General features: G+C 39.0%; 1 protein-coding gene across 8 annotated transcripts in view; it reads right to left on the reverse strand.

Moving 5' to 3' along the window:
• Positions 1-8,879: 8,879 nt before the first annotated feature.
• The window catches only part of YAP1 (Yes1 associated transcriptional regulator), an 86,133-nt gene continuing 69,178 nt past the window's right edge, over positions 8,880-25,834 (reverse strand). For all 8 annotated transcript variants that reach the window (XM_061457818.1, XM_061457819.1, XM_061457820.1 and 5 more), the window contains 3 exons: positions 15,926-16,056; positions 13,570-13,682; positions 8,880-12,969 (listed from right to left, as the gene is read on the reverse strand). In XM_061457818.1, the coding sequence (XP_061313802.1) occupies positions 12,731-12,969; positions 13,570-13,682; positions 15,926-16,056 (483 nt within the window). In that variant the 3' untranslated portion in view covers positions 8,880-12,730. The remainder of the gene's footprint in view (positions 12,970-13,569; positions 13,683-15,925; positions 16,057-25,834) is intronic.

A 25,834-nucleotide genomic window follows, 5' to 3' on the forward strand; every position in this document is an offset into this window, starting at 1 on the left:
GACACCGTTGACAAGCTGGGCTCCAAGAGAAGGCACTTGAAACACCTCTACAGAAGGGCAGGCCAAGCGCACCTTGGCTCCCAAGGAAGCTTTCTGGGCCAGGTTTTTACACTTTCAGGACATATTTGGATAGTTCTTAGCCCTACCTGTTAGCTTGCAAAGGGAAAGAAACCTTGAAATTACTTGATCAAACAAGTTATCGTCACACTGGCAAATTAACTCATTTCACAGATGAGGCATGTGAAGGGAGGAGATTTGCCAGAAGCCTGTGCTCTATTAGAGTTCAGGGTTTGGCTGTGACCCTGTGTGATACTGCTGCCCATCCACTCACCAGTGACTACCTGACTAGTCAGATGTATCACGTTACTGGGATCACTGTTTGCCTTTCCACGCAAAGCAAACCAGAAAAGCTTGCTTGTATAAAATGACTGTATTTTGAATCTTTTCCGTATGAAGGAATCAGGAGAATCAGTGCATGTTGCAGATCAGGCATCTGGATTGCTGGCATTGGTGTGGGGTGTCACACAGTTAACCTCAGAATGATGGTGTGTTGTCTTTCATGCAAGATGGTAGTGCACAGGAATTACCGAATAGTTAGGGTTGGAAAGGACCTTAAAATCATCAAGTTCCAATTCCCCTGCCATGGGCAGGGACATGATTTTGTTGCAAATGATGCACAGACTCCATATACCTACTGAATGGATGACTCAAGCAGTTCACCTTTCAGCAAAAACTGGTTGAGTGTTTTTTTTTGCTGTGTCTAAGGAGTTCTCTGCTAACTAGACTCAAATACCGCTTGAAAGGAACACAGTGTTCCCATCCCCCTATCCAAAAATAGAAAGGGGAGAGACAATACTTCTTCAGGCATTTGCCAAAATGATAAGGGAGATGAACAAAAACCACTCCCTTCTCTGGAGTCTGCTTTAAGCTCACCAACATGCTGCTTCACCTACTCCCGTGCTGACGCTGCTGATCCCGAACTCCCACATGTCCCACCCGCCAGTGTGGGGCAGAGGGAAGCAGCAGTGCTCTCTTGTCTGCATTGTAAAACAAAGTCGTTGGGGGAGGAAGGGGGGATGGGGAAATGCCAGTGAACTTCTGAAGGAAGTGACATCTCTTCGATGGTATCACCTAAATTGGCGTGCCCAGGCTTGAAACTCCACCTCTAGCGTGTTGTTCCCTCTACATTTAGGTCACTGAAGTACATCTCCAGGGAGGGTTTGTCTCCTGAAAGCTTCAAGATACATACATTGCTTCCTGTCTCCCTAATCAGCTGCGCAACAGGGTAAATTTAGAAACAAAAGGCAGCGCAGCAGCGCTGGCAAATGTGTTTAGTGCACATTAAAACCTGTTTTGGAGAAGTCAGAACAGGTCGTGCATGTCTCCAGCTCAGGCAGAACTGGCAGGCTCTGAGCAAAATAATAAATGACTTGCATACATTTAGCACCTTTCATCTGAGGGAGCCTGAAGTATTTTACATAACAGGAGTTATCGCCTACCCACCCATGAGCAGGCACCTGCGGAGGCCAGGCTGCATGAGCCAGATGGGGTACAAGCATCCTAGTGAGGCAAGTGAAGACTATCACCTCCTCTATTCAAACATGCAGGAAGAATTCAGGTGGGCACATGAATTAGCCAGGTTGGGATTTAGCCAGGAAAACAGTGTATGAAATAGTCCTTGCTTGGCAATAAGTACAGTGAATTATTTAATAACCCCAAGCCAAACACAGAGCATTTCATCTTAACTTACTGAAATGGCTCCAGAGTCCCAAACAGATTTATATTCCAAAAACATTCTTTTTCAAGTCTTATGAAGCTTGTTTATTCAAGGGCAGAATTGCAAAGAGCAGAAAGTCAACTGCAAGGAAGACCTTCCTTAGTAGGGAAAAAAGAAAAAAGATACCATAAAGAGAAAGCTTTGAGGTAAAGGGGGTGGGAAATACGCCACTCCATTAAGGGAAACGTATTCCAGTAAACAAATGATGTATAAGTCTGCAGGCCATAATTTTTACCACAGTGCTCTGCACTGGAGAACGTGCAGAAGACTGTTTCATTAGAAAAGACCACACACTTCTGCTGCTGGATTTTTTTTCCCCTTTTACCCAGTTTGATGCTTTTGTTTTTGCCAAGACTGGTATCTGGGCTTCGCTTCAAGCTCATCAGTAGTTCCCTTAGATTTTCAGCCAAAAATACATCTTTTCCACAAAGGCTGGATGATTTTCAGGATGATTTTACTTCTCTGCAGGAGGTTTTTCTCCTACTAAGTGGGAGCTGTGCTCAATCTATTGTATCTTGGCCACACTCAAACTCAGCTGGCTGGGTTAATTCACAGACAGATTGAACACATGCAGTACATTTTCTCAGAAGACAGATAGCACTAAAGCACCCTTTACCACAGTGGAAACATTTTGTCCAGTATGTTAAAGCAGTTGAGCTTAATTAAAGCATGCAAATGTTTTCAGTAGGAGAAAAGAGGACTTCTTAAGCAGAGAAAGAACTAATGTTTGGAAACCAAAACTGGACAAATGTAAATAGCAAGTAAACGTGTTTTTTCTCCCATTTTTATACCATCGGTGTGATGGTCTGTTGTAAGGAATTACCAGATGAACTGATAGAGGCAAAATTGCCCCTTGCTGAGGTGTTTACCTTCACTAACAACAAATTACGGGAGCAACTCAGGTTACTAGTTGAACCAGAGGTGGAAAGTGTCCCTGACCTGAGACTCTGGGGACCTGCCTTTTCTAACCTAGTGCTTGAGCTCTGACAATGGCCCCAGTTCTTTGAGACGCTGCCTGAGAGTGGACCTCAGAGGTTGGCTCAATCACCTAGCACACCGAGGCTGGTCAGCTCTGACCCACTCCTGACAGATGCTCATCCAACTTGTTCTTTGAATTCTCCCAAGACAGAGCTGAAACAGCCTCCTCAGCCACCCCAACAAGGCACCCAGAAAACATTTTCCTAACCTAAAGTTTACCGTCCTGCTGTGTAACTGATGACTTCTCCTGTGCCCCGTGGTTAACAGATTCATGGTAGCAGTTTCTTTTTACTTGAAGATCATCTTTAACCATTTCATTAACTTTTCTCTAGATAAATGGCCCAACTACAGTAACCTCATCTCCTCATCTGTACTCTCCTCTGGACCGTCTTCAGTCCATGCCTTTCTTCAAATGCTGCAACCAGAAGGCTGACTGGCACTCCAGCTTCTCATGGATACAAACCAGTGTAGAATTGCTTTGTGTCTGCTGTATTTACATTTGTGCACCTCATGAGAGCATATGCATTTCTGTAACAGCAAAAAACAGACAGAGAAATTAAATTTTATGATGTTCTCCTGAGCCACGAAATCCGTTTTATCTACTGAGCTACCTCATCTTCAATTCCTGTAACTGGCTGTTTCTGAGCAAATACTTGTGTATTGGTCTTCAGTGGTTTGCCTCCATTTTTCCTCCAAGCAATTCACTGTCTGATCTTGTCTTACAGCACACTCAGAGCCCCTCCACATTTTGTGTATTTCAAAATACAATTCACAAACACATGCAAACGTATTAATACTTATAAATGCACAAAATGGAACATCCCTGCTGAGATCTGAGTATTTGAATAACAGGGAGGGTACAGCATACATTTTTACAAACAACACAATGGAAAACAAGAAAGAAAAAAAAAGAGCCTAAGAGAGTGGCCACTGGAGTCAGTGCTAGCGGCGTTTAGAGCACCCAGCTTGCCTATTATGGGATATAAAAATCTCCTCTTTGTTCCAGTAGCAGGCTAGGTCCTATGCAAACACAGCACACTGTCCAAAAGGCTGATTTGAAACCTAAGGTCACCGGCTTTTGACTTCAAAAGCACCCTGAATCAGCTTCAGATGCCTGGCCATCAGCTTGTCATCTTATGTTCCAGTGCTACAGTTCTAACAAAGAAATACCTAGCAACAAAAGTTGCAGCATAGAAAGAGTTATACTCAAGTGCAGAATAAATCCACATGTTAATACATTCTAAAACACTCTAGGCCCACCCATGGAGGCAGCTTAAATCTTCAAAAACAAAAGAAACTCCAGCAACTGTCATGGGATCTTTGGGGTGGGGAAGTAATCCAAAATCATCTTAATCTCTATTTAAAAAGAATAACTCGACCAAGTAGCATAGTATGCGCTATGTATCAGTGGAACATGGCACTCGGCTCTATTAGGTATCCACTAGGGGTTTAATGCTGCCATGAGCAAACATTTTGCTCCGTAACATACCAGTTCTCTCTCCTTAACCATTCAAACATCTTTTTGTTTGTATACGCATGTATATGACTATGCAGTTGCAGAATGTGCATATGATAAGATGTGTAGCGTGGATTATGCATTAAATTTGAAGGTAAACTCACAGAATCTTAGAATGGTTTGGGTTGGAAGGGACCTTAAAGCTCATCCAGTTCCAACCCCCCTGCCAGGGCAGGGACAACTTCCACTAGACCAGGTTGCTCAAGCCAACTTTCCTTCTGTCTCAAAAGCAAGAGATGAGCTCCCACAGGAGAGGAGTGACTGGCAACCCATATTCTTTTACCCCACCCCTTTGGGCTTAGGTTGTTTTGTGTGCAAGGTGCCTTTAAGTCCCGCAAAGCCAAACTAACTTACAGGAGGCATGCTACTACTACTCCAGCCTGATTTCTTGAGAGCCAGCACAGCTGAGTAACATGTGCATACACATTCTGTCTCCATTGTGGTTTTCTGATTGAAATGTTCCTACATCACACCTAAAAACCTGAGAATTTAAAAATAAGCAATGGCCATGCAGACTTTATAACTGGGATGGCACTTTTATTAGGTTTGTTTTTTTTTTTCCTGATGAGCCTAGAACAAATATAATGCTCATGAGAATCTGAGTTGTCTTTAGACAGGAAATGAGGTGTTTACATATAGTGTCTATATATAGATATACACACACAAATGCATGCAGCATTACTCTGTACATACATATGCATAATGATGCAAGATTGTTCCCCCCTCATGCTCATAATTAATCAACATACTTTTAAATCTGCAAGATTACTTTGGCTTCTCAGACAGAAGACCAGATAAAGGAAAGCTGAATCTGAAAAACAGCTAAAAACCTAAGGACTTGGACACAAAGGTTTTCAGAGACCGAAGAGCTGGCGTACATTAATCTGTCAGTGGTAACTGTGCATCAAATACAAGGTTATTCAAGTTAACTGGTGAGCAGCAGGGGAGGGCTTGCTTGAATCAGCTCACCCTTCCCACCGACTGCTCACACACCAGTGAAAGCTATCATTTGATATGCAATGACGTATTACCTGTCTGCAATGTATTTATGGGTTTAAGCTAGTAGAATCAGATACCTTGTACTACATTGCAAAAATCATATTCCTTTGTGGTGATGCCACTTGGTAAAGACCCACAAAATCACACATTTTAAGAATGAATTAATAGAAAACACTTAAATAATGCTGTACCCTCAAAGTATTTTGCAAACATTAACATTTCAGTGCTCCCAGGACACAAGTAAAACCACACCACATAGTCCTCCTGGGAACTGGTAAAATTCCACACTTAAAGGCAGAAAAGGAGGTCAGATGTGCCACTGCACATCCTCTCTCTCCAGGGCAGTGTGTACCCAGCTGTGTACCTGACTGCAGTTTAAAAACCATCTTTACCCTTTGCTTCAGTTGTCACCAACGTGCTCACTTCAAAAACGTCGTCATCTGTTAGATGTTAGCGACATTAAAAATAAAATACAAGCAAATGTGAAGCCAGTTGCCACAAGGAAGCAAGCCCACCAGATGTCTTCACTCTGTTAGAAGACGTTTCTAAGAGCAGCTAAGAAACTCTGCCCTTGTACAACAGCACAGGTATGCTTCTTTCCTGCTTGCAGGCCTCACCACACTTCAGTATTTCATTTTTAAGGTGATGACAAAGCAAAATCATCTTCATGTATCATGTATCACAACAGTAAACTCCACCAGCGGAGATCACAGTTGTAAGGAACCTGAGTCTTACTGCTATCATAGATGTTCATGGAAAACTAGTTTATTTTCTGAGCCATGGCTAGTATAGGGACGGCAGGACCTTGGATACCGATAGGACTGTGTGGGTGACAGGTTTTCTAGCAGTCTTGCCACTAACCTGCACAGAGAAATTTCTATTTCTATTGCTGTTCGTCACATTCAGATTAATTCTTCTGAGGAATCTATAACCATACAATTATCAGATCCTGGAAGGCAGTTTGCATGAGCAAAGAGCTTCTAAAGGAGAGTTATGTCTTAACTGAAAAACCAAAGTTAAGAAATAAAGGAAGCCATACAGTTCTACATAGTGGTGTACATAGATCTAAACCCCAGGGCTTTAAAAGCAGCTGTTGGAGTCCCGGATAGGCTAGGGGTAGAGGTGCTGGCCGGTGCAGGTTGCAGCAGCAGGGCAGCTTTAGTCTCTCCATTGGCACCTTTTGCAGGCACCAAAACTTTTCTCAGCAGCAGTCCAAATCTCTCCTGTACAGGAAGTGTACGGCTGACACACAGGAATCCTTCTGCCAGACACTTCCTGAACTACACAGCCATGCATAGCCCCTCGCAGCCTGCAGGCCACAGGCTGAAGGGCGCTGGTCTAACTAACCAGCAGGCATCTCAGAGTTACTGCTGTTTGCTGTGAGGTATTACCACCTAAGTCATGCAGTTTTTTATGGGTCTGGGATGTTGTCATGCACACGCATGACCAGTATCTCATTTCAACTAGACTTTGAAAGTCCAGAATTGGAGCTGAACCTCCAGGTCACGCTCCTCAGTGGTGGATGATGGGTATGAAAGGATTATATTGCTTGGTGAGGTCAGAAAAGGGTCACTTGTTAGCCAAGAGAGCTGAGACAATTGTATTTGCATGCCGAACAATGAAACTATGAGTGGAAGACTGCATAAAACTGGCACCTCTAAAAAACCCCACTGTTAACTCAGGTGGAGGTGCTGGTTAGCACAGCACTGTCCATAGGGACAGTGCCCCTGCTATGACAGAGAGTTGGCTACAGGAATCAAAGTAATGAGATAGGAAAGATAAAACTTTTCCAGTCTCTGGGAATTCAAACCAGAACAGGAATCTAACATCATTCGAAAAAATGCTTGCCAATAACCACCCTGCAACAGTGGCTGGGCAGCAAGCGTGGAGTCAGACTAACTTCTGCACTGTATTACAGACTTTAAATGGTGACAGCTGAATTCCAGAGAGGAAGAACTCTGCTCTCCTTTGGGAACCAACAGCACCTAGTGCTACAGTCCCAGTCTTTAAATAACAGGCAAACAAAACTCACAGGTGGTAAATACAGTAATCCAAAACCTGCTAGAGGAGTTCAGAAATAACATATATGGGAGAAGGAGAAATGGCATTTCAGGAAGATCCATCTTACCACTTATATGGAGCTCTATTTTGTTGTTGCATAACAACGAATAAAAACCTCTTGGGGCTGCTCCCGATTTCCTCCCACCTTTTTTTTAAAATTACTTGCTAACATGATAACAGGAAAATCCACTAGAATTATTTTGCCTGTCATGTTCTAATACAAGCCAGTTTCACATAGAAAATACTATAACGAGTGACCAACTTCATTCCTATATAGAGAAAATACCGCCAATCAGTTAATTACCTGTATGTGTAGCATTCAGTTACAGCCTCTGTCAGGAGAAATAAAAATCATGTTTTCCACAAACACCCTAGGCAGCTTTGTCAGATGTACTGGTATTCATACTTTCCTTATTCAACATGCTTCCTCAATCTATTTTCTTTGGAGAAAACCATACTGGCTTTTTTTGTTTTAGAGGCATTAAGTACTGCATACAGTGGCTGGTACAAAGCTCTACCCTATTGTCTAAAGACAATTTGTCATTTCATGTCAATCCAAAGCTCTCATGCTGCACAGATGTCTTCCTATTTCAATGACATCTCAATTTAGTGGGTGTGGATAACTACTGTTAGCAATTAAGTAGTGACAACAAGGGGCAAGCAGCACACCTTTACTCTTCAACAGGGACATATAAACTATGGATGCTGATACTCTAAATAAAATTGATGGCCCCACTTTATCTTGCTATGAGCCTCCAGAACAGGAGGTGCCAGACAGATCATAGCCTCATCTCAAGTAATTATTTTGTTAATGATCCTAGGTGAAAAAATGGTGGGTTTTTTTTTTTTTTTTTTTTTTTAGCTTATAATGTGCACATCAGCACAGGGAAGACTCAATGCTTCTGTGGAAGCACATTTCTGGCTTACCGAAACAAATACTTTTTATTTCTAACTAAGCCTTGAGAATATTTCAAAAGGAATTGCCAAGTGAACTTGGAACACCTGGACCAGATATCCTGCTTTGCTGGAACAGCCTCAATTTTGGGCTTCCTAAGAAGGTCACTCATACTTCAACTACTGCCGTATGTCACTGCCTTGTAATTGAGATAAAGCAGTATCAGCAAATAAAATCAGAGCCTTCTCATGCCCTGGCACTGGCTCTCCACTGCACCATACCAGGTGCAAAGTGTGATGTTGGGTTTAAATTTAAAGGATCCAAGTGACTAAACCTAGCTATGAACTCAGGAGTAAACCACAAAATGATAGAAGCATCAAGCCCTGGATCTTTAACTAAGAAAGGACACAATGACACTGAATTTCACAGAGCTGAGGCATTTCAGTGCTGAACAGTAACAACTTGAATTGCTAAAATGCAAACAGTGTATGACTTCAGCCATCATGAACTGCATTACATTAAAAAACATCTTTCAGAATCTCTGGTTTACAGAAGATTAAAATTAATGAATATTGTCAAGATTATTTTACACTTAAATCTTCAGACACATTCAAGGTATGTCATTACATATTCCACAATTCAAAAGTCAAAACTTGGAAATGAAAATAGAGTGTCTTTATTGATAGTCTGCCACAAATTATCGTATAAACTTAAGAGTTAGCCAAAAATGTATCTGCTACGTGGGAAGATCCTGAACACTGCAAGCATTATCTGCAAAAAGCAGATGCTTTCTTACAGTAGGTAATGGATGTTCTGTTCCCAGCTCACTCTAGTGCCATATGCAAGGATTGTTTCACACAAGCTGTACGAGGCTCAGCAGAGTCACTGTCTCTTCATTATTGCAAACACAGAGATGTATACTTTAGTGTTAAGTCTTCGCTGACTTCAGTGGCTCCCTTGTCTCTTAGGTGAGACTGGGCACAGTGTCTGCAGATCTGGAGTGTGACTAAAAAGCAGCGACAAGGGGGATGAGAACAGACGTACTACAATAGGAATTCCAACAATTCAATGCATCCATCTCACTGAAGGAAGTCAGTATCTTTACATACTACTGAATGTTAAAAACAAACAAAGACGTTTAAGCACAAAGTATATATTTATACCAAATAAAACAACTGAAAAAGTATTACATAAAGAAAAATAATGTAACAGAACATACTAAGTACCTAACTTACAGTCATGCTCATATCTAAAAGTAACATTGGTAACTAATATATATAATTTTTGACAAGGGTGCATTTAAGAGTTCTCTAACATATAACATTCTAAATGTGGAGAGTATTTTTTCCAAGATACAGAACACACATTATTTTACACAGGCACACCTGTTAATTTGTATAAAAAACATGCTTGTAAGTGAAAAGGTCACTTTAGTACTAATTTACCACCTGTGTGAAAGCTATGTAGTGTTAATCACGTTGAAACCATCTCTTCTCCATTTGCATTGGTGAGCGCCAACACTGAATGGTACAATATTTGATCCGTGTAGTTTACTGTCATTGCAACCTGTTGCCAAGCAGTAGCCCTGCCCAGGTGTTGAACAGCACAGTTTTGTACAGCCCCATCTGTCTGCATATAGTGTATTTATAACTAACAGCTATTACAATTATTACAATGATTTCTGTTTCAATATATACATCAGTATAAAATACTACCCCAAACACTTTTGCATTTCAAACGATTTTAACCACTTCATCAAACAATGTGTTTGCAGAATTAAAAAAAAAAATCCAAATTAGTGTTGATTGCCAACAGTACAGCATCTCTATGGTATGTTTCCTAATAAATGAGAGAACGGAAATGTATTAAAATCAATTAAGTATCACAAAACATAATTCATGTTAGAGCAGTTCAAGGATTCCCAGTTTGTCAGTATCTACCCTAAGCAGTGCTACCCAAATACAGTATAAGCTGTTTAGTGTTTCTACAATGAGAAGAAAACATTCAAATATTAAAGCTGTGACAAACACACAAAAGCAAGGAAGGAAAATTTGTTCTGTACTCCCTGCTGCTGTAGCAAGGTACAGCATGTCAAGAGTCCGCACTCAGTGCATCGTATGTGCTATTGTACCTGGACACAACTGCGGAAGACAACTGAAATGGAATCAACTCTGAATTTCCTTGCTGTTGTGGTTTTATGTCAGACCATTCAAGTTACAAAAACTTAGTGTCTTTTTTTTCCTGAAGGGAAGAAGAGAGAAGAATTCATAATGAAACTGTAAAAATACTACTAAAACCCCTATCTTGGACACAATATACTGCTTCAGGAGCTACTGTGTCATTGCACAACATAAGTGGCCTATTAATCACTGAATTATTGGTGTAGCAGAATATATTTGTCATTGTGGATGTGTTTGGAAAATTGGTATTTTAAAACCTGCCTGTATCCCATAACAAGCCACAAACAATTTTGTGTATTTCAAACACTAAAATCCTTACATAAAGTAGTAAATGTACATTTACAGCAGCAAATTTAAAATCTCTCTGCCTCTGCTGCTTCAGTTTTTAAAATGAGACTTGATTCAGAGTTTTTATTCTTTACATTATCCTAAATCAGAACTATTCCTGAAGCATTAGAAATCCAGATGATAATAACGATATGGGGGGTTGTTTTGTTTTGCTGATTCATTCCTCAAAAAATAATCAATGTCTTTAAAAAAACGCAAAACAATGAACCCCCCAAAATCTCTCCCCAGGAGAAGTCCCTGCTAGCTGAGATTTTTTCTCAAAACCAAGTTTCATGATTACAGTATATTTATAGTCATGTTAAACACCCTTGAAAATAAAGGCTCATATTGAGGATGGTGACAGGCCCTTAGTTATAGAGGTGTTAACTGGTGACACTGTTTTTCATCAGAAAAATACCCTAAAACCCCACAATACTTCATAGCTTATACTGAAAGTTTGATTCATGCTCATTTTGTTCATTTAAAAATACTCTTTGGAAACTGTGTCAACTCCTGCAAACAACTTAGTGATACATCTTTTCCTGTAAAATAAAGATAATTCATATTCACCTCTACCCCATACTAAGCTCTACCACTAATATACACTTCATTACCTGCTCACGTCACCATCTAACACGTATCTTTACATTCTTCTACATATAGTGTCCAGGGCTTATTTTTCACCAAACAGGATTTGATAACTATTACATTTACGATTTTTCTTGAGGATTTGTTTTTTGGTGTTCTAGCCTTTTCATTGCAACTTAAGAGTGGTATTAATAGTTCATACTTCTTCCATGCTAATTTATGAGAAACTTTTCATAGTTTCTTTCCCTATTAAGGACTTGAAAATCTAAACTCAGATATCAAAACTGAAAACCAGAAGAGAGATTAGATGCATCTGTCATTTTAAAATGGTTTCTGCTACTTTACAGTATGTACAAGAATTGTACGTATGACTGTTAGGATTCTAACTTTTATATTGCTGCAATCAGATTCTAATTAAAAATCTTGCAAATAAACATGAAAAATAAGCCACTGGTCATGAATTCTACTGATTACATTCAAAGCTAGCCTTAAAAACAATAAAAAAGTTACAGGCAAAACATACTGGTTTACGTACTCACTAGCTTACCAGGCTACAATAGGCATGTTTTAAGTATAAAAAAAGCAGACAATTCAGATTTAAATAAGACTATGTGAAATCAGAAAAAAACTTAGATTTCACTAATAAAAAAAAAAAGAACACCTAGAATTACTTCCCATCCTACAGCTACAGTTAAACCAACCAACAAAAATAATCAAAGTATTTCTGACAAACAAAAGTTAGGCTAGAATACGTGGCAACAATCAAAGTTCATATACGTTTCTATGTAAAATGACTCATGATTTACTATAAAATATGAACAAGAGCACTTTGTGACTAATGAAAGAGCTACTAGTAGAAACACTTAATGCCAAACAGTCTTCAGCCCTCCTTTAAGTCATTTCTCCAAATCAGTATTGACTTCTTTTGACCAGATACGTCATTTTTGGCTTGTCACCCCAGCATGTCATGTTTTACCACTTGCCACAGGCAGCAGCAAACAACTAGCTGAGCAAACTACAAGCAGTGACATGCAGAAATTAACTCTCGATCTGAGTACTTAGATAAAATGATATGCAAGCACATACTAGGACAAAAGGAATGGCACTCGTCATCCAAATAGGCTCATCGTCCCTCCCCACCCCCCTTGAACAGTAGTTGCAACAGCAATAGAAAAAGATCAAGCAGATGTCTGTTCTTCAGAGTCAACTGTGGAAAAAAGTCAGCAATATATAACAGCAGCGATGGACAAGGAAGAGCAAAACAAAAGAATCTTGTTGAGTATTTGTTCATTTACTTTTTCTGAACACAAGCCCAAGTGTACCACACTGGCTTGGTCTGAGCTTCAGATACAGATGTCCTAATCTCCTTAGATCCTTCACAGATTCAGAATTCAGTCTCCCTGAGGCCCCTATAACCAAGTAAGAAAACTCTCTTTATCTAGCTTGGTGGCTGCCAAGACAGATTCCATGTCATTAAGGATGTCAGAGCTTAAAGCCTCTTGCAGACTTGGCATCAGTTCTTCTCCTTCTATATTCATCCCATCTCCTTCCAGTGTCCCAAGGTCCACATTTGTCCCTGGAATGGCTTCAAGGTAGTCTGGGAAACGGTTCTGATGGGACGGTATGTTACTTTGGCTGATACTGTCACCTGGTTATAACACAAAGCAAGACAGGTATTACATATACTGGAAGTGCCCAACCCACAATACATCAGGACAACTGCATCTCTTGAATTACACTGCAATGGGATTCACAGAAATCCATCAGAAAAACCAAAGATGATTTGACTGCACACAGATGTACAAAGTACATGTCCTTTGTTTCAATCTTTTCACCTACTGACCAAAGTCTTTACACATCTTTGACGTCATTTATCTTGTTTTAATTTTTATGCTTAAAGGAAGAAGACAATACTGAGTCAAATATTGTTTTAGAGCAGTATTAGCAACACTGGATGAGATACTACTCTTAGCGCTGAACAAGCAGTATTACTTAGAAAAGCAAATGGACACTCAAACTCCTTATAACAGGAGTGATACTATATACAAGCAATCGTCCACCCTCCCAACAGAGCTAATTACAAGTGTATGTCTCACGTGTCTATCCGTAATATTTCTATTACAGAACTAGAAGGTGGCAGTAAAACAATGCAGAAAGCATCACAGGTTCTCAGAGTTCCTCGTTTTCATTGCAAATGGACGCAAGTGTATTTGTAAAAAATGCGTTAAGGATGTACACAAAACCAGACCTGTATCCATCTCATCCACACTGTTCAGGAAGTCATCAGGGGTTCTGGGTACACTGTAACTGCTCATGCTAAGTCCACTGTCTGTGCTTTCATCTCTGGAGTGATATGTTCCACTGTAACAGAAGAAAGGGAGCAACAAATTAGGGTAGTGCACCTATTATAATAAATGCTTGGTTTTAGAACCAATCCAAGGGCTCTCAAAACACTGCTGTCATGAGAAATACTTTATTCCAATCAAAAACTGAAGCCTTTGCCTGTGTGAGACATCTGAATTTTGTTTTATCCAGGCCCTTTCCAATTAAAACCATATTATTTAGATTCAATTAAACTTAAGTAGCTTTAAAAAACTGCCTGTGTTCTGCAGTTTTAAGCTTTTCACACCCACCCACAGATTAAAACCATTGGAAGCATATCACAGACATTCCCAAATTACTTTAGAAGTAAAAATAATAATGGCACACCCTTTCACACTTCTATAAAGATAAAAACGATTTCTAACTACTAATGTCCCCACGTTTAATCAACCACTGCAGTGTATTTTTAGGTCACTGCTGTTATAAATAGGTGCTATAGTTGGAACTCCTTTAGTGATTCTTCAATTGCTTCCCACAGTTGCATTACTACCAGTTCAGTCATACATGTCATGGCAAGAGAGTGCCCTAACATAAACCAAAGACTGGTACAGAGCCATCCTGTAAACAAACTCTGTTCAGAATAATCTTGTTGACAGAACAGTTAACAAAACAGTGATGGCATGGGGCCTTACATGCATTCGATTTGTTATTGCCATCTTCTTGCCAAAGGAGACAGCAAGATCAAGAAAGCTGCAATGGCAAATTTGGGATGGGGCACAGAAGTAGGCCAGTGTACTGAGTTTACATAGCAAGGTTTTTATAGCAGGTGGGCTGCAGCGGTGGCCTCTGTGAGAAGACATCAGGAGCTGAACCCATGTCAGACATAGCTGCTTCCAGCTGTCTCCAAAATGATCCTGCTGCTGCCCAAAGCTGAGACCATCAGTGACAGTGACGATACCTTTGTGATAATAAAAATGTATTTAAAGGGTGAAAAAATTGTGCAGCAGCATCTGGAAGACAGGAGTGAGAAAATCTGAGAGAAACAGCCCTGCAGACACCAAGGGGAAAAAGGGGAGGAGGTGCTCCAGGCACTGGAGCAGGGATTCCCCTGCAGCCCATGGTGCAGCCCATGGTGAGGCAGGCTGTGCCCCTGCAGCCCACACCAGAGCATGTGGATGTGCCCTGAAGGAAGCTGCAGGCCATTGAGAGCCTGTGCTGCAGCAGGCTCCTGGAAGGACCTGTGGACAAGGAGCCCTAGCAGAAGCAGTGAAAACACTACTGTATATTTACTCAAACTGCTCCAATGTAGCAATTCTGTTCAGAAATTTTTTGCATGTTCTGATTATTTAGGCAGTAGAAAATAATTCAACTACCTACACTTTGGATATCTAACTTTGGTACCTAAAGTTAGGAGGACTGTCTCACCAGGAACTTCATATATACCCTATAAAGACAGAAAGAAGCATTTCTCTGATTCTGAACTTCAACTTAACAGCAACTACTCGATACTGCTGAAATGTTTGTAGGTTCTTACTCTATTAATTACAAGTTTATGTGGCTTGGAGATTTAACTCCTTTACTATTTTCATCTTTTTCTTTCCAGCATGCTAAGCAAAAAATACAGATATGACTTATCTCAAGCTTCAGCAGTTTCTTCAAAGTTGCAATGGCTAGTATGAAGCACTTGCAAGCTGTAATTAGAACCATATTTCCAACAAAACAAACACTCCACCTCAGAAGGATTAAGAAGAAAGTTATATGAAAAAGATAAGTCTATACTGTAAAATTCTAAATCTTGAATTAAAAGACCCATGTCAAAATAATACAGCATTTAAACTGAAACATGCCACTATTTGCAGACCTAACATTAACAGAGTGAAAAAACTGCTAAATTAAAAACCTGGAGGGGAGAATAGAGAAACCTTAAAATGAACCTCAAGGTGTAGTCCTAAATGTGCCTCACAGTTCATTTGATCTCATAGCAAGCTATTCACAAATTCTTTTCAGTCAGTAATTTGAAATGACTGTTAGTCAACAGATTATGCAGAGGCAAACATGTTATGACTTTGAATAAAAAACCTTCCTACAAGTCTGAACAGACTACTTCCTCCCACAGGAGACAGCTTTTAATCCTCAACTTTTACTAGACTTGCCATTTAAGGAAAGATTCATTTACAGCTGTGGCTTTTGGCACACACAGATGTTCAAAATAAACTATTACATGTACCAAACAGAATTTTAAATCATTTTTTTCCCCGCTTCTCGTAGCTACTCCTACAAACCTGTTAAGAAAGGGATCAGAACTATTTGTAGTCATTGTTCTCAGTTCCTGAGACATTCCAGGAGATGACACAGGATTTTGAGATCCACCGTCTTGTTCCATTGTTGGAAGCTGGCTACGGAGAGCCAATTCCTAGAACAGCAGGAGCGGGAGAAAGAAAGACCGTGTTAGGCATCTGAAGGCATTTTTCAGATACAAAACCATGAAATTATAGGTAATTGATGCTTTTACTGTTTCCAGCTACAAGATTTGAACAAAATTACTTTTCTGAAGACAAGGCAAGAAATTTTACTGCCTTCAATGACAATGAAAGTTCCACCAGTTAAACCCAGTATTAGAGAGACTTCACTGTACCTGTATTTATAGATTTAGAGATCTTTTCTAGTTCACTTTAATATCTTTTGCTAAGTCTATTCTTAAGATCAAAAAAGAACTGTTAACACTTTCTGACCCCTAAGATATGTCTGTGAAGCTCTGCTGACTAGAACTTTTTCCCCTGTTCCTTTCCCCCCCGTTTCTTTCTCCCCCTTCTGATTTACTCCCTGGTTTCCTTTTTACCTTGCTTGCTTTATTCAGCAAAGTTTAGAGTCTGTCCCTGCAGGTTCCCATTCACTCCTGTTTGAGGCATGCATTTTGAAATTTCTGATTGATCAAACCAGTGATTTGTCCCATATGTACATCTTAGAGCTCCCCAAATCCCTTGAAGTTTCTAAGTAAAACCAAGATGCTGCACTTCAGAAATTACAAACCTAGACTACATATGCATTTTTACGCATCTGACTGTGCACTAACTTGAATCAATCCATCCATAAAGCTTGCTTAATGAAAGTAAGTTTTAACATAAAATACACAAATCTAAAGGCAGGTGGTGATAAGCAGCATTTTATATAATTTCCAGTGCTCCCCTCCCCCCACCCATTTTTAAACAGGTAATCCATGAGTTACACATGTGAAAAATACAGTAATTTCGTTCAAGCAACTCTCCTACAGCATCATTAATGGCTCTCCAAGTCTCTGCTTTGTTAATGTAGAGACTAGCAAAGAAATCTATTCACTATCTTGTTACCATTATTAGTAGTAAGTGATTTCCAGGCTGTGGCTGGGAAGTGAATATCAAGCAAAACCAATCTTGTCAGTCTTGACAATACTCAGTATTTCACTTGTAAAATGAGAAGTCTTTATCTATTCTTAGTTATGACCCTAAGGACTACCATAGACTTTTAATACATAAAAATAATCCTTCTCCAATTCTTGTTCAAAGTTGATTAAAAAAAAAGTCTAAACTTCATTCTATTTTCCACTAGATTGTGCCAAATATTGAATGCTTCCCTACCACCTGCCTTTGTTTTCCCTTTTCTAATCTGCATATGTTTCACTCCCATTCCTGTGTATTATGATTCTATAATTTCTTTAATTCCAAGTTTCATGTCCTGTGTTAGAAAGTTTTCTAAACCCAAAAGTTTCAGACCTTTGTAGAAAGTGCACAAACATACCACTGGCTTTTGTGTTCGTTACACCCAACTGCCTACTCCAAGTAAATCCATTTCTCTGTTCACCAGCACTTACTTGGCCACTGTTCTAATAAATAGTAACAATACTCCTTATTTCCAGATCACGGGATAGTAGGCACCTTTTAATCATTTCTATAGGCTTATCCATATGATTTGCATTTGCTATTTGCTTATGTAATAAACCCATTGTTTACTGGAGAAAAGAAATCTCCTTTCCAAGAGCTCCTGGCAGCAGGAAAGAAATAACCCACAATTTTCTCTTCTGTACCTGAATCAAAAAAAAAAAAGTCAGTACAGAGGAAAAAGCAACCTGGAAAAATGGGAAAGTTACCTTTGCATTTTCTAAATCCTTAGAGGCCTAAGAGAGAGATTGAAGTTCCATCAATGTATGAACTCAGGTAACAAGATAAAAATAAATATAGCTCAGATCCTAGCCATCTTAAAAAGATAAATAGAAATCACACTTCACTGAAGCCTCACTAAAAAGAGCTGTACTAAACCAGGAGAGAGAACTGTATTTTGCCTGTTCTTTGGCATGTACAATGAAGTGAAATATGTCTCTTTAATATTATTACTACTTTTAGCCTTGTTTCAACAACAACATTGCTAAAAGTACAAAACTATAACTATTTTTAGCTATTAATAAGTAGCATTACTGCTACTTCTTCAGGAAGTTCGGGAGGCAGAACTACAGCACTTCCCAACAGAAAGAATGTTATTCCATTACTCATTCAAGTAGTAAATTTATGTCAATCTGGGAGGCTGAAAGAGAAAGGAATTACCAAAAAAGATGATCTATTCAGAAACACAGAACAATTTTTAATCATACCCTAAGATAAGCAATTTTTTTACAAGACTAAAGAATGTATTAAAATTATTTTTCCTAAAAGGTGCATGTAATGGAAGCTAAACTTGTGTTACTTTAAGAATGGTCTTTCAATTTCTTCATCCTTATAAAACTGATTGTTTCCTATACTTAAACAAAGTATGTATGGGAGTGTACAAGCCTCTCCCAGCTCCAAACACAGTAATGTGAACTCTAGGCTTTTAGTTCATGCTTTAAAATACATCCTTTATTGGAAGTATTTAAAGTCTGGAGGCAAAAATAAAACCATGACAAAATCCTGGCTTAGATTTCTATTACTTGATCTCATCCTATTTCTGTAAGTATTTTAAAACTTTTTTTAAGTACCTCTGGGAAAATAAAAGCTTAGCATTCCTATTGTTAACACAAAAGCTGAATTTTGGTTATTACATAAAGATCAAAATGATCTGTCATCTCCTTTAGCAAAGTCATTTTAAAAATAAGGTCAGCATTGTGTAATTTATCTGGCTGACCTTACCTTTTTTTCATAACTGCATACAGATTTAGTTTTACATGAAGTTCCAGGTCATTCGTACTATGTCCAAATTAGCTTTATAAAGTTACTCTTTTCAGAGCATTTTTATCTTCATCGTGCATTTGAAGAAAGGTAAAAGGCTTGCCTGGGCAACTCATATATCATAGTCTCACTGTACTGAACATATGATATGCTACTCTAATTGATATATCTTTTTTATGATCTTAAGGTCCTTTCCAACCCTAACTATTCTATGATTTATTTAGTTTAAAAGGGTGAATTGCAACATTTCTGTCCCTAAACATTGTTCAACTATCCAATGATCCACAGGATTCACTGGGATGGGAGAAAAGTGTTGGGGGAAAGACCATGGCACTTACAGACAAGACTTACAGTACCAGTTATTTCTTCAGACTAAGTATTTATGCTCTTGTTTGAGGCCCACAAAGTTTCAGCATGTGTACAAAAGAAACAGGGAGAACACATGGGTAGATGAAGACAAATGAATTCAGCAATGAAGAGTTGTGCCATTAGTGAAGAGTAAGGGGGAAGTATAAATCTTTCAGCATCGCCATCATGAATACCATCAAAATTAATTTAGGAGGCTGACAGAGTGATAATTAATTGCATTGTATATTGGCAAAGAACTCAATGCTATGGAGAGCACTGCAGGCACAAGTAAGGCAGCATAAAATGGAACAGGCATTTGTAAAGAAAGTTTCTTGTCTGCCTTTGCAGTCCTTTGCTGCACCACTGCTTCATGCTCCTCTTGCTATCCATCTGCCCATGGGTCTACAGTGCACCTGCCCAGCCAGGAGCACCAGCAAGGCAGGTATGAGTCAGCATGAGTCAGCACTCACGGAGCCCGTGCAGAGCTGGATGGCCTCTCTCTGCCCAGTTTTGTTTCCTTCTAGCAAAAGCTGTTATTCACAGCCATCTCAAACTCCAGGTCAACATGACTCATATCTTCTGCTAGCCAACTGCTTTAGCAGTACTTCTGTGATTCAGTTTTGCAACTGCAATCAGCACCAGCAACCCCATGAAATCCTCTGCAGTGAGCAACAGCTCTTATACAGACACGAAATGTGTCCTGAAGCAATTAGAGGCATAAAAACCAGGCAAAGGGAATGAACACAGTTCTGATTTACTCTATAGACTTTTAGGCAGGTTATTTATCCATAAAGACCTACATTCACAAGCGAGCAATAGAATGATTTTGCTAACCCATAAAGTTTAGGTGCAAGCAGAATCAGAGCTTCTGACTTGAAGTTACTCACATAATACAAGCATTTTTCCTACTGTTCAACTTCTAGCTACTAAGACTCAGCATTTCCCACTCAGAACAACAGAGTATGAAACCCAAATTTTACAGGTCCTGCCACACAAACTAATGAAGTTTTGCTTAGATCTGTGGTTCTCAATGACGAATGAAGCTATACTATTTCAGAAGCCAAAGAACATTCTAAGCACCAAGTTCCCAAGCTGGCTGAATAACAGCAATGTTGGTTTTGCAGTAAAACCGAGTTCCACGTTTTGTGTATTTTGATGGCAGCCAACATACCCCCAAATCCAGCCACACAGGACTCCCATTCATTAACACTTTCCTATTAATGTCCAAACATACTTGCATTTTCTAGGCAGCATTTAAAGTAGTACCTTAGTGGACCGTAGTAGTACATTAGTAGTACCTTAGTGCTCATCAGAAATACCGAAGACTTATTATTTCATTAGGTCAAGGAGTATCTTCCTAATTTCTGCAGGATATCCAACTCTAAGCTGAAATTCCAGATGGGTTGACAAAACTTCCTGTTATATTTAATAGTGTTCACAAGTTTAGTTTGTTACTTAGGTCAGAAGAAGATGTGTGCCTTGACCTCTTAATCATTGTGCTCACAATCCAGGGGCAATTCCAAAGTGGCTTTTACTGATAGTTACAGATGACCTTTGACTGCATATTCTTCCTCCAGCTTCAGCTGGAACTAGCATTTGTATGGCCATACGCTTAAGTCAGACAACCGACCTAGCTGAAAAATGGTCAGATCAGATGTCTGATCTATCCTGCAGTGTAGCCACACCAACACTTTAACTAAGAGATTATGAAAATACATTAGACACATCCTGTTCTGCTGCCTTATTATTAAGGCAATCTCTGGCAGACAGCTGAATTTAATGGCTTAAACTGCTGCAGTCTCTTTTGCCAGAGTGTGTCTACCAGACCTCAGTCAGAAGGTTCTTTATTAAGAAGTAAATATTTTGCTTAAAAAACACCACACAAATCCCCACCTGCAATCTTCACCCTGGTTTAGGATGGCTCTAGACAGCTGGTTATGTCTTCTTCTGAATTAATTTCTAAAGTCACGGCACTGCATAGGTGTGCTGCCTCATGTGCAAGCCCCAAGGTACTCTGACAAAGCTCTCTGCAATCACTGCAGAGTGACAGCTACCTAAAATACAAGTGCCTTCCTAGAAACAGATGTGTATGTATAGACAACATGCTAAGGTTTTTATTACATGGTGAACTTACTGCCACAGATTGAAGAAGTCAGTTCATTAATTACCAAGATTTTTGGAAAGCAGTGCAGTGAATAACAATGTCTCGCTACCTAATGAAGTAAAACATACCTGCTAACAGTAACATATCACCAGTTAAATGAAAACTGAGATAAATGCATACAAACTTGATTTTTGCCTACTTGGAACCTTCAAGTTACTTATGGTATCATACATGCTGCTCAGGTCCTTTACCTGTGTGACGGTTCTCCATGATATTCTGTTACTGATTTTAGAAAGTAAGAAATCAGTAACAATTTCTGTTCACTGTGCAAAAGAAACATGTAATAGAAACTTCAACCACAAGGGACAAAGAAAAACTTAGTACTAGTAAAAAGAGCTATCAAGTGAGTAAAACACAAGGGGGACACAACATTTACTTCCACTAAATTAAGAAGTTTCAGTTAATATTTGTGACTATTGGTTTAAAAAAGTTCAATTGGAAGCAAAAATTTTAAATGGGAAACAAACTTTGTTGGAAAGACTCCTCACTGTGTCTTAGCTAACCCTCCTCAAATCTTCCCACATAATGGACCTCTTCAAAGTATTATTTTCTCTATCAAATACCAAGCAATAAGGCAAATTAAAAGCATGGGACATAAAACATCTGGGAATTTCCTGCAACTGACTCGTTATTTTCTTCCTGCCTCTTGTAAATATAATTTTTAAAAATGTTTCTGTATACCAGTGGCCATGTCTTCACTGGTCAAAAAAGCCATGTTCGAAGACCAAATGGCTGGCTTCAGTGCCTTATCTCCATTAAAAAAAAAAGCACAAAACCCAAGCCCACAACAAAACTGCCCATTAAAAAAAAACCAACCAAACCCCAACCTCAAATGCCCCCCAACAAGAACACATTGATGAAATCAAGACAAATCATTTACCTTGTTAATCTAGGTCAGCTCCAGATAACAGAGGGATAAGGGAGATTCAAGCGATAACACTGTTTGGGATTCACTAAGAATCAAAAATAACTGTTGCCCACCATTTCCACTAAGATTTGAACACAAGCATATCTTATTATTGAAAGACATTACAAGATTAAAAAAACCCAAACCCAAAACAAAACAAAAAGTCCCCCAAACCAAGTCCTCAGTGAAACTTCCACCTTCTCTAACATCATGGAAGTTCAAGAGTACAGAGTTCAAGACTATACTTGTTTTTAGTGATGCCTTCCTTACTTTCTAGAAAATGGCCACACCTGACAGCAACACTGCTTTGTACTGGTATAAATGCAAAGTGGCTTTAAAAAAAATCTCTTACTGAAAAATAGTAATAGTGTCCTAAGAAATTAATACTTTCCTGGAACAGATTCTCTGAAGATTCTTCACTGAGTAGGGGAATTTCCAGAATGTCACTCAAAAGTTGATAAGCAATAAGTCTGGGGCAACAGGACAGAGAATATGAGAGGTAGTTCATAAAATATAAAGGACAAAAGAATGAAGACAACAAACAGACAGCACATTCCAGGTATGCAGAACTACAACGAAAGCAGCACAGAGATAACAGAAAAGTAGTTGGAAAGCACAACTGAGCAGAGAAGCAAGGAAGCTGGGCTGTATCTAGTTCTCAGACAGGTATCTCCATTTAATGCTAGAAAAAAAGCAGTACATATGGAATGAGCAAACATATACAGAGGAACTTACCACATAAACAGCTGTGTAGTATGCTGATCTTATTATAGAAAGTACCCTAATATTAGTGGCAGACAAGCGATCTTCCAATCTCAGCACAAGAAAGTAGTCTGCACACAACATCCAAGAATAATGCCATCAGTACCTCAACATTATTTGCCTCTACCTCAGCCATTGTATACTGGAAGGCAAGAAATCTGTTACCTAACATCTAGCCAATTTTATGATTTATACAAAAGTTGACTGACATCTGCTTTAGGTGAGACACTGTTGACAACTGGATGTCAACTGCAGGAAAATGGAAGGAGAGCTAGTGGGGATGGAAAAATAGTCAAGTCATTCAATCTCTTAACTAAGAGAGGCAGGCATCTTTAAGATGTTCATAGGTAACTGATGATGATGAGCATAAGTAACTGGACAGATGTATGCCCCTGGATGTACCAATAGCTCCTGTTTATATACAGTAAGTATGTGAGTTATAATTTTTGCTTCAAATACCTTTGACCTGGCCATTTTTAGAAACATAGTAAAATACATCCTCATTTAAACAAGATAAATACTTGCAACAAAAGAAGAAGCTGGGCAATTGTTAATCTTTCCAGAAGGTATTTAAGTGCTAAGGCCTCCACACATAACACCTGGAGTGTTATTGTCACTACAGGATATTATAGTATCGTGGCAGGCAGATAAAAACTGGCAAGGGCACAGTTCAGTACCCAAGAAAAACTTGCCAAGATATCAATACAACGATGGCACTGCATCCAGGTTGCACAGGCAAAAGGAAGAGGAGGTTGGTCTGGATGCAGGATGTTGGACTGAAGGACGTTCAGCAATCCCTTCCAGCCTATTTGATTCTGGAATTAAGGAAGGCTCAGAGATCGGATTGAAAGTTAAGAAACATTTCTCCGGTTTTTTATTTCAAATAAAAGAGACACTTCATTAGAGCCAAGCTTCAAGAATGCTGGTATCATAACATTTCTTTACAAACAGAACACCTCTAAAATAGACTTAGTCTTCCCAGAATTAAGAGCACTGAAGATATGTAAATTTTATTTTCAGTATTCCTTGAGAAAATATCTACAATTTAGCAAGAGACTTTATCATTCCTCCCCCAAGCACAACTTCGTCATCACAAAAGCAGATAATTTCTCTATAAACTTTTTTTTTCCACAAAGGAAAGAAATGATCTGCCAAAACAGATGAAGTTGAGCAAAGAAAAGTTAGTTCTTTCCAGAGATTCTTCACAGATTTACAAGGTTGGATATGACCTTCTAGGATGTATAGAGTGGGACCTCAGTAATGGCATCACTGATGAAGACAATGACATCTGCCTAGTACAAGGCCTCAAGAAGCATTTAGAGAACAATTTCCAGAATCAGTTCCACATGTGGCTGCTCATTACATGATTAAGTGATGCGTGAAAACACAAAAAATACATGTAGATGATACAACACAATTAATGTAGCATTACAGAGATTTTAAGTTGACACGATTGCCTACTTTTCTATCCACCAGATCACTCAAATGCAGCTTGACTCATAAAACTGATCCCAGGCAGGTGAGTATACAGGTAAGCCTGGTGTGCAGCCTGTTTATATGTAACTGGAATCCTGATTTTTGCATAGATCTTTCATCAGTTCCCATCACAAAGAATGTAGAGTGACTACTATACGTACATTTACTGAATTACTAATAAGGTCCCTTTGAGTTTTTGCAGCTTTTTAGTATTTTAAGCCAAAATTTCAAGAAGTTCTGCTTTTACCAAGTATGAAACTGATCCCAAAGTTATCAATCAGCTGCATATTTCTGAGTTGGGAGTGGGAATGAATTACTGTGGAAAACCAAACAGTTGTATGACACAGCTTCAGGCATACAAGAAAACATAGAATACCCTTTTGATGCTCAGTTAAGTGTCCCGTCTGACCTAATTATGGTAGAAGATTAGGTGTTTCCAACTGGCATGGAGGAATGTGCTTCTCTGTTTATTCCCTTGTATACCAACAATTCCTAAGGAATTTTTTTCTCCTCTGTAATAGGACCTAGTATTGATTGATAAGATCATTATGTGGTCAGTGCTCTGTAAGTGAATCAAATTATTATGCCTCAATTAAAATGCTTCTGTTTTAGAGCTGCACTGATATTACCAAACAGGACAGTACTTCCATGGTGTCAGTACTGTTTCTAAGATCTGACGTTCCTATTCTGAAGATGATCTTCTCAGGAGAACTACTAATGTACAAATTTTGCAGTACTCTTAAGAACGCGACAGTATACCAGTACTCATGACTTCCAAACACAGGATACTTTCTTTTACTCTTTTTCTTGCCTAGTGTGTAGAGTGTTTTTTCTTAGAAAAACAATTTACAGTATGAGCCAATATAAATATTGTCCTAAGAACCAGCAGATTAGGAATGTTAGCAATAGCAAGCAAGAAGCTCTCTGAATATATCCATAAATCCACTTTCAGAGATTCATTCCATATTCAACTTCTTAAAAGCCTAAACAAAGTCTACATTAAACTTTATTATCCTTCACATTTGGAGAAGTTTTCTTTTGCTCTGAGCTTGGGAAGCTTCTGAGAACTATCGTTTTCTACACAGAAAACAGATCTATGCAGGAGCCTGTCAAACTGGAATAATTACGTATTACATCCCCATAGCAGTTATTTTCCTAATGTAATCTCTTAAATAATTCTGCTACACTGTGCATGCTTAAAAATCGTAAATATTTTAAGTGACTTTTTATCAACTGCTTACAGCTATCCATCTTTAAGATCATACCTGTTTAAATAAACTGATAAGAACATTCATATGAACAGTACTTAAAAGTCACAAACTACTACCTTAGATATAATGGGGAGGTTTGCTTTAAATAC

Source organism: Pezoporus flaviventris, unplaced genomic scaffold (assembly GCF_033815535.1).
Source record: "Pezoporus flaviventris isolate CSIRO_AGI_PZ_B2104156 unplaced genomic scaffold, CSIRO_AGI_Pfla_v1 ptg000025l, whole genome shotgun sequence".
NCBI lineage: Eukaryota > Metazoa > Chordata > Aves > Psittaciformes > Psittacidae > Pezoporus > Pezoporus flaviventris.